The sequence below is a fragment of the Aythya fuligula genome, chromosome 1 (genome assembly GCF_009819795.1).
Source record: "Aythya fuligula isolate bAytFul2 chromosome 1, bAytFul2.pri, whole genome shotgun sequence".
Classification (NCBI taxonomy): domain Eukaryota; kingdom Metazoa; phylum Chordata; class Aves; order Anseriformes; family Anatidae; genus Aythya; species Aythya fuligula.
This window is the reverse complement of record NC_045559.1, coordinates 67939654-67954106: the sequence shown is the minus strand read 5'-3', so window position 1 is coordinate 67954106 and position 14453 is coordinate 67939654. Positions and strand designations below refer to the sequence as shown.

Here is a 14453-nt window from a genome sequence, read left to right as displayed (position 1 = left end):
AGATGCTTTTATGATTACTTTAGGCAGCTAAACATAAAAAAAAAAAAAAAAAAAAAAAAAGGAGCCAAATCTTCGCTAGGATTGTGTGCCAGATAAGGTACTGAAAATCCAGAAGATTATAATAAATAAATATTCAGACTGAAGCAGTGTTTGAAAGAAAATTCAAATATCCATACCATTATCGCAGTGTTTCACTCATGATATTATCTGACTTTTTGGTTAAGGAGCCCCTGGCAGCAAACTCTTAAGATTACTGAACTGACAGGGAAAGTTAGTGCATGCTAAGAGTACATTGCCAACTGATGGTTAAGTTTAGCTTCCAAGATCATAATGCTGACAAAAGTACATCTGTCCTGTGACTCAGTAAGACAATGATGAAAGAGCACTCTGAGGAATAACTATTAAAGAAATTATATTTTTATATTATTAAAGAAAAAAATGTAGATCTTTGAATATTTATATACATTTACTTATACAAAATGTATTTGTGTGTGCATATGTACTATATATATGTGTATATTTACATATACATACAAACACATACTAATTTTAAGATTTAATCAAAAGCTGTCCCTTTAGAAAATTATAGTTCACGTTTCAGGTAGAAGATACTTTCTTTATGCTTGTTCATTTGGGGATAAATAGCAAATCACTATTTATAGAGTTTGGAAATATTATTTGTGGGAAGTGTCCACAATCGTGTACAACGCCAGGATACGTGTAACTAGAAAGATGTTTAGTAAATCAGTAGTTTCCATCTGAAATCAGTGCTCAAGAGGATACTCAAAATATCTAATCCATACATAATAGCTGATGATATCTCCAACTGTTAATGCACAAAGGGAGGAAAAGTGCTTGAAAAATAACTGATAGTTGGATGACATGAACAGGACTACTATCAGCTGAAAAGCAGAGAATACAGTGAATGTTCAGAAATATTCTATTAGAAAGAGGTATGTATATCTAATGTTATATAGTATGCTATATATAAAATATATGTATTTTGCCACATTAAATTCTACTGTGCCAGATAAGGATATATATTACCCAAGATACTATATCTGCCATATTTTACCCAAGACTGTATATATGATCAGACAACTCAAACAAAATTTGGGAAGAAAAAAAAAAAGGGTATCTACACAGGTCTCCATTGAAAAATAAGGAGGAAGAAGGTTACAGATAATCATTTTTCTTCTGACATCAAAGAGTGAAAGAAAACACACCCAAATTGATGATGTTCCTATTGTCCATTCAACTCTAGAAAACATTTCTAATTATACAGAAAATCTACTATCTCTGTTGGCACACTTAAGGAGTCTAGATGGGACATTTTATATTCAGCATGACTAAGTTTAATATAAGACAGTAGAAGCCTCAGTCATACATGTATTTTAGGCACTGTCAGAAAAATGACTTGCTAAATGTGGTTCCTCTTTATTTGACAGATACACTTATTAGGCATATTATTATTATCCTACTCATTTCAGTGAAAGAAAGACGCTCTAAATTCTGTTTTATCCACACTAACACTTCCAGAGATCACGCAGGTATGAAAGTATGATCTATGCTCTTTCCAACCTCACACTTCTTCAACAAAATGATTACATTTCGAGCTGTTGTCTTTGCTTTTCAGGGAGGAAAGCTTTTGGTTTCACAGGTCTGAACCAGCTGAACTGTAAATGAAAGCTCATTTCATCCATCATTATTAAACATGCAAAGAAAACCAGCTTGATTTTCAGATCACAGAGCAGTACAGATGACAGAAGGCCACATTCCTATTCAGAGAGCCTTGAAGTAACAGCATAGCAAACAGAGTAATCACTGCATGCAAATAATACAATTACAGAGGTCTTATATTGTACAGATTGATGGTGAAAGGCAATTACTGTCAAGAACTGTTGCATCGCCATAATCACTAAAAAGAACTACTTGAAACACTACTATCACAAGTTAGACTGATATGCAAATGGAGTAAGAGATTGACTTTGACACATAAGAGAAGTCTGAAATCTTCAGAAGAGGTTAGAGAAATCACAAAAGCAGGACCTTTTACCAGTAAGCCAATGTTGCTTGGATATCTTGCAAATTTTAAGGAAAACTACATTTGGTTCAAAATAGACAAAGAAGAAGATTACAAATGGTATCACACCTGAGTGAATAGACTTCTTTATTATTATTATTTTTCCCTGTAGGGACAGGATGAAGGCAGAGATCAGTAGGTCTTTTTTACAATTTACCCATACTCAATACTGAAAATAGAATAATGAGGGAGCAAAAAAGAAAAAAAAAATAGTTGTTTTTGTTGGTTTTAAACAAAAACAGAGCTTGTCAATAATTAAGTTATGGATAACATCCACTGTAATGGAGAATTTATATGGTGGTAATAGAAAATAATCTTACCAGTAAAGTTGATGGGCTATTTGTATGCTTTGAAGAGAGCGATGCAGCAGGAGTTTTACTAGAGGGCTTTCAAGACTCCATTCAAACTTAAGCACCTTAACAGACAATAACAAGAATCACTTTCATGCTGATTTTGTTGTCTTTCCTTTATAATAAAATAAAATGAATCAGAAAGAACATTATCTCCAGTGAATAGTTTGAAGGAACCAATCCAATTTACGGAGAATAACCTAGAAATGGAACGAATAAAGAAACTTCTGGATGTGTCTACCATCATCTGTAAGACAGGCAGATATCATCTTGATTCTGGACACGTTAAAAGACATGCAAATATGTAGCCATTAGTATATTGAAATTTTACCCTGACTAATTGGTTTGGAAAATAAACTCTATCCAAAAAGTTACTTGTGAAACAAGAGCTGATAAAGGTGAAATGTAACATAAGCATCCTACTCTGCTGAATGCTGTAAAGATGTGCAGGTTCCGCTGCTTCACAGAAACGGATTATGTAGATGTGTGCATGCATGTATATTTATGTGTCTATACTAATATATGTGTATGTGTGTGTGTATATGTATATATATATAAATTTTATTTTATTTTTTTTAAAAAAGGAACTCTGAAATGATGAAGTGTAAGTAATCCGTGCATAGTGGTACCAAGTAAGGGGACAAAGATTTTGATTGGCTGCCTCCTCCTTAACTGCAGAACAGCACCTATTCAGCCACAAGGTAATTATTTTAAAAGCAGTGGGCCCATTACTTGTAAAACATTAATTTCCCATGAAAAACAATGTACCTCTCTAAAGAGACTGTTCTATAACCAACCTGGTCTGGTTACTCTGTGCTGACAATGATTTTCCTGATATATTTGGTATTAAGAAAACTGCAATTAATTGCAAAGAAACCTCTCATTCTCTGACTGCAATGAAGCCTGGCCTGGTGGTCATAGCAGCATTTCAGTTGTTCACTTTTTCAGATGTTTCCAACCCTGATATACCCCAACTTTTTTTTTTTTTTTTTTCCCAGCTGTGGAAAAGACTTCTTGACGTATATGGAAAAGTTCAATCAGTATGCCAAAACAACTGCATTTTCTTGAGTGAAAAACAGTCTGTGCCTCAATCCTATTAATTTAATCATCACATCAGATGATCAGTCTTTCTTATTTATTCCTCTTATAATGTATTATGCAGAAAGAAACCAAAATGTTTAATGAAGTTATTGATCTGGACAGAAGACTTCCTTGACTATCAATTTCTTTCTTACCTGAACCAGCTGTGGGAGGTATTCTAACAATTCATCATTTGACAGATTTTCTATTTGTTGGACTGCTGTTCTGCGAATATCTTTATCTGGAAAACTAGAGCAAAACAAATAGATATCATTAAGAGGTACCAAGGCACTGTTGATGCACTGCAACCCTCTTGAGCTCTCATTGATACTATATACTAGAAAAACAGGTTTTCTCTCAAAATGGAATAGGAAAAAATCAATTCATTTGCCTTACTGTAACAAGAGTCAAGAAACACATAGTAGATAGCTTAATTGAATTGACTGTTACAATGCCACACAAGGATAAAAAACAACTCACAACACTGAACTTCAAATCCTTTTTTTTTTTTTTTTAACTTGAACTATCACGTTATAATTTCCTTTATATGTATCAAAATATAAAGGAAATTTTGTGTCCTCCCTTGCTGTTCTTACTTACCTGAAATACAAATTTCTGTGCAATAGAACCTCTCAACAGTCACTTGAAGACATATTGTTCTGAGCAACAACTTGAAAACTTGAAATTTTCCATAACAGAAGGGTTCATTTTAGATAAATTATTGGACCTACTTGAAAGGCCTGACTTCTATGCTGCACTTGGCTACCACCTGTAGCACTTTCAACATCCTCCTCCTTCTCTGCCCCCTCCCCTGTCCTTTTAGCAATGTGGCTCAGTTCAGATTTTAATATTTTGTCTGCTATGGTACCTATTTGATGATGTTTATAATACAGTTAATAATTGCAAGCATGATGCCAAGAGGGCCTTTATGGAGAGAGAGAAGAAATACTTTATAAATAAATTATCACATTAGTCCCAAATTAGCCTATTTTACAAGAGTTATTTATTTATTTACTTATATGTTATAGGTAACCAGTTAGCAATATGAAGTCTTCAATATTCACATGGCTATTTAGAACAAAACATAGTTGAAGGAAGACTACATATTAAAAAAATTCATCCCTTTCATATCATCCCATGATCTAATTTTGCAATTGCTCCAAAGGCCTCACTACCAAATGTGCAAATAATATGGAAATTAATCTTTCCCTTTACCATCTCACCTAGTTCAACATGTTACTGAACAGCAAAGTATGTTCTATGCTTGGCACCAAGTCAAGCAGAAAAATATTAGTTACTGCTTGTCCTTATTAGCAGCCAACATTAGAATATATGTAATGTTATGATGGGAGAAACTCCTATATTTTTTACAGCTAAATGGAGAACAACAAAATTAGTTTAATCTAACCTTCCCCCAAAATCAACAGCTAACTTTTGATTTGTTTAGAATTAGTTTGCCATAAATCAGAACTGAGATTATTCCTAAGTTAGCAAAAGTATTTACATTAAATCTGATTAGAGTAATGATGAGCTCAAATTCATAGGCATTGTAGTGAAAAATCTACAGGTTATTTATTTCAGGAAACACAACACTTGTCACAATGATCTTGAGTGAGGTTTGGTGTAATTTGTTGGCCTTAGTTACTAAACTGTTTCCCTCAGCATGTAAATCTCAAGGTTAGCTTGAGGCTGAGTTGAATCTTTTTGAAGGAATAGGCAATCAATGTGTTTCCTTAACCATCTGACAATTTGCTAAATCTCAAATGTAATATCCATTGCTCTTTTGAATTTCAACATTGTTTAGGACCACAGCAGAAAAATATTTAATTTGATTTGGTTTACCTTCTATATTTCTATTTGAGCAAACATTTAACATCCTCAGAAACACTGGAACTACAACAACTGGTGCTTATGCTACTCATGCACACATGCATCAGTTTATTTGCTGAAATCTAATAATGTGGTAAGGTCTAGAAGGCGATCTGAATAAGAAATGCTGCACTTCACATGCCTGGAAACTATGCTATCCTTGCAGTCCTGGGCTTGAGGGGGTTTCCAGTGAACAGTCTTGCAAAATTTTGAGTGTTGCATCAAACCTGATTTCAGTAATACATTATTCTTGATTAGAGGAGAAACAGGCTTCGTCTCTGTGGCTCACTGCAAGAAATCACTTTAGGCCTAAGAAAAACATCTTCATTGTTTGGATATTGGGGACAAACCTGATTTCCAGGGCTTGCTACAATGAATATGTAATCATTTCTACACACTGAAAACTCAACAAGCACAGAAGATGAAATGACTGTATCACAATGGATTCAATATTACAGTGTTTAGGGCACCCTCCTAAGAAGCAGTTCATCTTAAGTACGTATATCTGATCAGTTTTTGAAAGGTTTTGAACCATAGACACCAGATTCCTGAAATGACCTATGAAAATGGCTTCTGAAGACAGAGATTCTGGCACCTCTCTCCCTAGCTGTTTTAAGATTGTCAATAAAATATCTAAGAATTTAGCTAAAAATGCAAATTAAAACAAACAAAAAAAAACCAACAAGCACTTACAAATTATTGACTCTTTCTTTGCATAGCTATAAAATGTGATTGAAACTGGTAATTTTTATTCAGATTTCCAATTACTATTAGTTGTGGTTGTGTGTTTTTTTTTTTGTATGTTTATTTGTTTGTTTGACCAACAAGCTATTGGTCAATAGGTAACTGAATAAAACTACAGTTTTTTACATCCTCATGCATCTGTTTGACTGCATTGTAACATATTGTAGCTTTCTTCTTTTAATATTTGTTTGCCCTCACTTCGGGTAAACTAAGTTCTCCGCCAATGGGGATTGTGACTTGTAAGTTTATCCCAGATTTCTATTCTCAGAAATGCTACTGAAGAAAAAACAATATGTAAATGATGGTTGGTTTGTATAATCCTCAGCAACAGTTCACACTATGAGGAACTTCAGATGTCCCCTTCACAGCCTGTCTTGCAACCTAGATTCTCCTTAACTTATTAAACTGATTTCCTTTGATATTTAACCTCAATAAACCTTTTGCTGTTTTGTACTTTCCTCCCTACATGATACCAGTGATTGACAGCCATCCATGTTATAACTTCTGTCTAAGTAATTGTAAATTGCTGGGTCTCCCATGAGATTTTAAGATGGCTCCTGAAAAAGCTTAATTTTGAGCTGGATGAGCGTACACTACAATTTGCTTTATAAGTAAGAATAACTTTCAGTCCTTGATTCTTTTCATATAGATAGCCAGTAGGGAGCTATTTATCTAGCTGCACCTTTCAGCTAAATCAGATTCAAACAGAAAACTAAATGCTGCTGAGGCATCCTGTGGTTTGTGACATTCTCTTGAGATTTTGGCATCTGCCAGTGGTGGCTTTGATTGTAAATGAGAAATGGATGTGATTTTTTAATTATTATTTTTTTAAAGATATATTCGTTGTGCTGCCTCGATGTCCTGTTTTTGGCTGGGATAGAGTTAATTTTCTTTCTAGTAGCTGGTATAGTGCTGTGATCTGGATTTAGGATAAGAATAATGCTGACACCACACTGATGCTTTAATTGTTTTTGAGCAGTGCTTACGCTAAATCAAGGACCTTTCAGTTTCACATACTGCTGTGCCATTGAGAAGGCTGGGGGTGCACAAGAACCTGGGAAGTTGACATAGCCGGGACAGCTGACCCAAACTGACAGAAGAGATATTCCGTACCATACAGCATTATGCAGAGCAATAAAAATTGGGAGGGTTGGCCATGGGGTTGGGTGGGTGGGCTGTCCACTGCTTGGGGACTGACTGGGCATCAGCTGACAGGTGGTGAGCAATTTCACTGTGAATCAGTTGTTTTATATATTTAATTATCATCATTACTATTATTATATTGTTATTATTTTCCTCTTCCTTTTCTATCCTATTAAGCTGCCTATCTCAACCCATGAGTTTTTACCTTTTTCTTTTGTTTCTGATTCTCTCCCCCATATCACTGTGGAGGAGGAGAGTGAGCAAATGAGGAAATGGCTGTGTGGTGCTTAGCTGCCTTTGAGGCTAAACCACAATAATCAGATAACCCTGTCCTGGAAGATATTTGTTAAATAAATGGCACTGTACATTTCAGTACATTTTCTAACACATGAGGACCTCTGTAGAGAATGGCCTTTCATGATAAATTTTTTAGGTTAGAGGCTTATAATGTGCCACATATTTCTGCAAGTCCGTTTATATTTCTAGTGTAAACTTTCTGTTCTGTTGCATTTTCAAAAAAGAATGATTACAGTCCTAAGAAACACATCTTATTAAGTCTGTTAGAAACAAGGAAGGCTGAGCTAGCAAACTTACTGGAATCAAGATACCAATACAAACTCAAAAAACCTTTAAATAGTAAAGGATATGTCACTGACAGCCACAACAAGGCCTGGTGAGAAAGTATGGAAAAACTTTTAAAAGTAATATGTAGATAAGTTTTGGATGACAGTTTAAGTATTTTAAAAGTAATTAGAAAAGAAATATAAAGAAGGAATGAAATTAAGGAATCCCTTTAATTTTAGCATTTCTGTTACAGGTAACATCAGCAGGGCTTTTTTTTTTTTTTTTTGTTGGTGTTTTCTTTTTTCATTTCTCTGAAGGCTTCTACAGAAAACACTATGCAAGCACATGAATATTAGAAAATGGCAAGGTCTAGAAGAAAGTATAGAAATAGAAAAAACAGCATTATTAAAAAGGACATGGTGTTTTTGTAATTTTCAGTTGAAAGAAACTCATTGTGATATGGATTGTGAACCCTTCCCATTCCCACCCACTTTAAAGAAAAAAACTTTATCATCAGTTGCAAAGTTGATGGTCTGACACACTAGCTCTTACTTTTTGCTGATCTATTGGCAGATGGATCTGTAGAATTTACTTATAGACAGCATATGTTAAGTAATGTTCATATACAGTGTCTACAAGAAATTTTGCCTAAACAACTAATAATAGGTGATGTCACATATGGGAATCCATATCCTAGGAGAAAACAAGGGAAAGAAGAAACAAACAAAAAGTACTCTTCCATATGAAAAACTGTGTGATCTAGAAAGTCCCTGCCACTCCACAGACAAACTCTGTTCTTTGTTACAACAAAACAAAACAAAAAAATAAAATGGAAAACTATTATTTACATGTTTAACGATCTGATTAGATTGTACTTTTATGTACAGAAAGCATGCCATACACTACATAGTAATCTCTTGCTATTTTTTCTATTATAGCTGTCTATTGCAGTACTTTCATAATTATTGCCAAGCAAGCTAACAAAACTTTAAGGCAATGAAAAAAACAAGATGGAATTAATCACATTCTGTTGCTTAATGTAAAGAGTTGACTATTCCTAACAATGCATACAACCCCATGTAAGTTATCACTAAATTTCATGTACATTACTAAAAAGCAGTTTTATAAATTTATCAGTAGTATATTCAATGTATCAAAGTATAAATTTAAGTGTAGATTATTGTTTTATTCTTTACTTCTTTGCATATGCCCCTGATTGCTCCCCACATTGATATACAGCTATGTTCCTTTAAACCAAGTAAGATGCAGGCAGGCAAGATATGCTTCAGCTGTAGCTGTTTTACAGATACTCTAACGGAAATTCAGTTGTAGACTTGTATTGAATACTTCAAATTCATTTAAAAAACAAACAAACAAACAATGACAATCTGATTCAACACTTCTAAAATCAATTTGGCTTTCAAAGGTTTGTGAACAAACTCTGGTTTCAAACTATCACATTTTATTATAATTACTGGTTAGAAAGTGAGTTTCATAAACATTGGTATATAACCTAACCTCTGCAGCTCAACAGATATTCTGCTAAATAATATGAAAATGAACGGTAATACTTTGAGTGTCAAAGGCTAAGGGGTCCCATAACTAAAAGTACATAATTCCTGGCCAGAGAGAAGTAGGAGGGAGCCTAAATTCTGCTATTTGGGTTAATGAATTCATTTTGCCTTTCATTTTAGGTAATTTGAATAGCAAAATAACCTGACAAAAATTTACAAGTATGATTGCTTTATACATATGCAAAACATTCACGTTCTAGCAATACATCAGATACGATAGCATTTCTAACACTGTCTTTGGCTTCTCTCTGTCATAAAGAAAATTCTCTGAATAAACAAGCACACTGGTGTCATTTCCCTGGCTAGTCTGCCATGCAAAGTAGATACAGTCAGAGAAAGTTCTAATTCTGTAAAAATTTGTCTTTTTACCAAGCCCAATAAGTGAAGTCAACAGTAAAATTGACAAGGCACCAATAAGCAATGCTGGGTAGGAGGGACCACCTCTATATGTTCTGCCTTTGGAAAAAAAATAATAAAAAATAATATAAAATCTTACTCTGCACTTCTCCATGCCAGCCTCTTCATCCCATCTTAATCAACTAAACAAATACTCATTGTTTTTTTAAGTATTGGCTTCCAAGGCTTTAAGAATAAATGCACTCGATACAAGTACTGGATGTAAGATTGCTACTGAATTTCTCTGTGAAATGTACCATGATTGTGCTTCCAATTTATGAATGTTCTTACTTGACACAGAATAAATAAGTATCGTATCATTTGGCTACCTTGAGATATGTCTAGAAAGTTGAAGAGCATAAGCAGAAGGAGAGACATGCCCAAAGAACAAGAAATATCTATTAAAGTGTACATTTAACTGTGTAGAAAACAATATAGAAGTATCAGAATGTTGAAAAGAGAGGTTTAACTCAGATGCAGATAACCAGGCTTGATCTGATGGGTCATGATACCTCTCCCTAAGCTCTCTGGCATTGCCTTCTGACCCACACAATGAGTTAGCACCTCCAATAACTTTGATTTCTTTGTCCTTGCAAATGTGAGCTTGAGCTTAATCATTGAGACAGATGCTTCTTTGTTCTGAGAATGATAATTTAGTGTCACCAGCCCAAGGCTTGCAAAAGTGACTAGTGATTTTGAGTAGCCTCCCTAAACAGTGTAAAGAGGTAGCACATTCCTGAAGGAATTCAGCTGCTCTTTCAGACACTGCAGACTGAAGTCCCAGCAAAGGAACATCCACATTTCCAGTCACACATTCTGAGTGACTGGAAACTCTTGATCTCTATTACAGTACAACTCACAATATGGTATTACTTCTATATGAACATAGAGATGAACTGTGTATCTCCTTGCTACAGGATGTCCTGGAAGTTCAATGTTTACATGGAATCCATTTTTATTTTGGAAAAAAAAATAAAAAAAAATATAAGAGGGCTATTCAACTTTAAAACCTCTCAGGTGCAGATTACTGGAAGATACGGAAATATCATAATGTCTTTATGTTTGGTCCACTGTTGTTATCTTTCCCAGGTTACCATTAGAGATAGGGTGCACTAGACTCAATTTTGGTCTGATTTGGTGCAGCTGCTCCTGCATTCTTGCATTATGTTAAGGAAATGTATGCACAAAGATCAGCCCTAATTTGATTAATTTACCTATGATATGATAGTGATGGTAACACAAGTCCTTAAAATAGACACAAATATATAGAGTATTTCTTTTATATTCTGCTCAAGTTTTACAAGAACATGGACCTTTCAGCTGTGTCTCAGTAATCACAAGAAATCAGAGATCTGTTTTGTTAACAACAGAAGTTAGAAACTGAGCTGATGAATTGTCATAACCAAATATAATATGGGATAGAGATGAATGAACTTTCAAAAACAGCTCAGTTATGGAGCTTACAATCCAAAGTCAGTGAAGGTAATGGTGAAGGGAGGTTAGACTGGTTATCCAGTGCTATTTCACTTTTCCAAATGATTGAAATCTGAGCAAAAGAGAACCAAGACAAGAAACCTCAGAAATATTTTTATACAGAATGTACTTCTCTCCTGCAACCCACTCTCTCAGTTTATGTATACATGTCTGTTGGCAGTTGAATCATGCAACCTAGACATCTTTGAAATTAGAAACCTTTAATGAAATGTAATCCCTCTGTTTCTGAGGGCTAGCTTCCCATTTGTTCATGCACCTATAAAATCCTGGGGATATGTGGAAGACAGAATATTTTAAAAAAATTTTTATTTTGTTAAAATTTGTACTGTGATCCACAACTTTTCATAGCATTAGGGTGAAACAAAACAAAACAAAACAAAACAAAACACAGATTGATGTTATCTTTGTTGAGAAAGAAACTATAGGGGCAAACAAACTAAGGTAATGATCAGAAGCCCTTGTTCTTTGGCACCCCTGCAGGTGCAAGTCACACCCAACAGTGGCACCAGGAGAGACAAAGTGATGACATTTTCTTGTTTTTCTATCCCAGCAATCTTTGCCAGAATGAATAGCATGTATGCAGCATCCAGTACACACTGAGAAGCTTTGTGACAGACTGACTCATATTTAAAATCCTGTGAAGCACCTGACAGGGCTAATCTTCTGCACCACACCCTGATGCAGAGCTGCATCTTCGAGGAACAATCAAGCCCTTTGCAGAAAGGCCATTCATACAGGGTATCAACATTCGACAAAAGGTCAGATCTGAAAGCCTGGAATGCTCTGATGAACTGTCTCAAACTCTCTTGCTACTCTGGGGTGTGGAAAACAACATGCTGCCCACATAGTCCTTTTTACATGGATCTTCTATAAATTATTTTATAATTTTTCATCATTTAATAATAGTAAGTGAATTTTTCCAAATATGCTCCAGACCCTGATCTTTCAGGATCTTTCCTTCCATCATTCCCACTAAACATAAGACATATACGCAAACACGTGAAACTTCTAATATTTTAGTTTGTTCTTATATAAAGCTGAGATGCAGGTATTCTTAGGAAATCACTTTTAAAGGGAAATATCAGTTAAAAGTTAGTTTTATATTATTAAATAACTGTTTTTTGTTTTGTTTTATTTTATTTTATTTTTTTTAAATAATGTGGAGGTGAGTGTATACAGTCCTTTCTCAACAAGTGAGGTTCTAGGTGAAGTAGTTTTTTTCTCTAAATGTGCTGTGTATAATATGGAACTGAGATTGCAAAACAGGTGCAGCTTTTGCTTATCCAGACATGTAAGGGCTTGATAAACCAGATTTGCTCAGTCATTTCACCTGCAGGTTTAATGTTTTCACAGGTAGATCACTTAACACAAAACACCTCCCAAGTCTTTAGAGGAAACATAACTGCTGACAAAATTCTGTCCTCTGACACTTACTATTATTACATAATTGACTATCCCAAACATCAGGAAAGCCTCCCAACAGACAGTCAGCTCCTGGTGTAAGAAGTGGGGGTGGGATCACAACAGAAGTTACTCAAAATATGGGGAACTGGCTTCAAAGTTTCTTCTTCAAATAGATGGGCTACAGGTGGGTCTGCACGTATTTACACAGTATCACTGTCTGGAAGCACAGTTCAGTCCTCCTTATCTCCCATTACTTCATGTCTGCACAGTAGTTTGAAGATACAATGTTATGGAAATGCTAAGTATTTGACTGATCACCTGCTACCAGAAACTGACTGAATTGGCTATACAGCATGAAATACTCTTTTTATTATCCTGAAAAATAGGATATCTTCTCAGTCAAGAAGGCAGGGCCAGCACGTTCAATTTAAGGTTATCACAGGAGTTGCAATTACATCTTCACTTTGACACAGGGACAGAACCAAAAGCACAATCACTGAAAGAAAGCATGATCCTATGCTGAGCAAACTGAAGTGCTGAATTAATCAGCAGCATGTGATCATTCTGCTTATCGTTATTTTCCTACTTTGTTAATTTTCCCTTACCTGAAAGTCAGGAGCCCGAATGCCTCTAGAGGGTTAGAAAATCTCCATCTCCTCATGACAGAATACATTTCTGATACAGTTGTTCGATCCCAACTGGGTGCACTGCCCAGTACCAGAGGAAGAGAGCAATTTTGATTATTGCAGTAGTAACGATAAAACCATAAGATTCTTCTCTGTTGCTCTGAGAGTCTGGAAGAGAAGATTAGAAATTCAGTTTGAAATTAAAACCACCTGGAGCTTTGTGTAGCAACAAACTTTATTGTACTGGGGGACCAAGTCTTACAGAATACTGCTTTTCGGCTAAGTACATGTTTTCCTTGGGGTAGGGTATCATTTTCTGCAGACCAGCTTTTATAAGAAAAGTGATACTTATACTCTGGATCTGTCAGCCTTGGGTCATATAAAAATGAAGTGTCAAAAGACACACATGTATGGATATTTCCCTTTCCAAGCACTCTCATTTTTCTTCTCCACTCTGTTGTTGGTGTTTGTTCATTTTAACTGGGATTTTCTGACAAAGAAGGTGCAGTTTTCACTGGATAAATTATTGTTACCTCCATCTGCTACACATCATCTCTAATTAAGTAGTGTAACAACTACACATACAGCACTCCTAGTCATAGCTTTCATTCTTGCTCTTCCTTGGTCTTCCTTTGACTAACACAGACTTGTCTATTTCTAGCATATTTGCAATAAAAATGGGGCTTAGGTACATCCATGCACGTACCCAGGAACATGACAGCACATGCATTCACGCACACACGCAGTGTGATCACACCTAATTTTAGCATGAGCTTGCAGAATGGTAGGAAAGCTCCCAATGGCTTCTGTTTGCAAGGCCTAGCATGCTGTTTCTCTGTACTTATGAAAAAAGGATGCAATACAGAATTCCACACAGAGATATGAGATGGCTGAATAACAATGATAAAACAGCTAGATAATACACAATATTTTACCATAATATCTGATTCAAAATAATAAATCCTAGGTCCTAGTATCATCAAAAAATAGAAGAATAAATCCCCCGTGAGAAACAAGCCAAGACAATGTCCTAAATTTGATATCAGAGCAAAGCTCTGAAAGTGCAAAATGGTCTCCAGTTGACAGAAATCATTACCGAAGCCAAGACAAACATCAGTATTCTTGG

General features: G+C 35.2%; 1 protein-coding gene across 1 annotated transcript in view; it reads right to left on the bottom strand.

Annotated features, from left to right (window-relative positions):
- PIK3C2G (phosphatidylinositol-4-phosphate 3-kinase catalytic subunit type 2 gamma) overlaps positions 1-14453 on the bottom strand; it is a 209369-nt gene that overhangs the window by 113404 nt on the left and 81512 nt on the right. Inside the window, 3 exon segments of the mRNA XM_032208221.1 lie at positions 2404-2498; positions 3669-3762; positions 13307-13495. Coding sequence (XP_032064112.1) covers positions 2404-2498; positions 3669-3762; positions 13307-13495 — 378 coding nt within the window.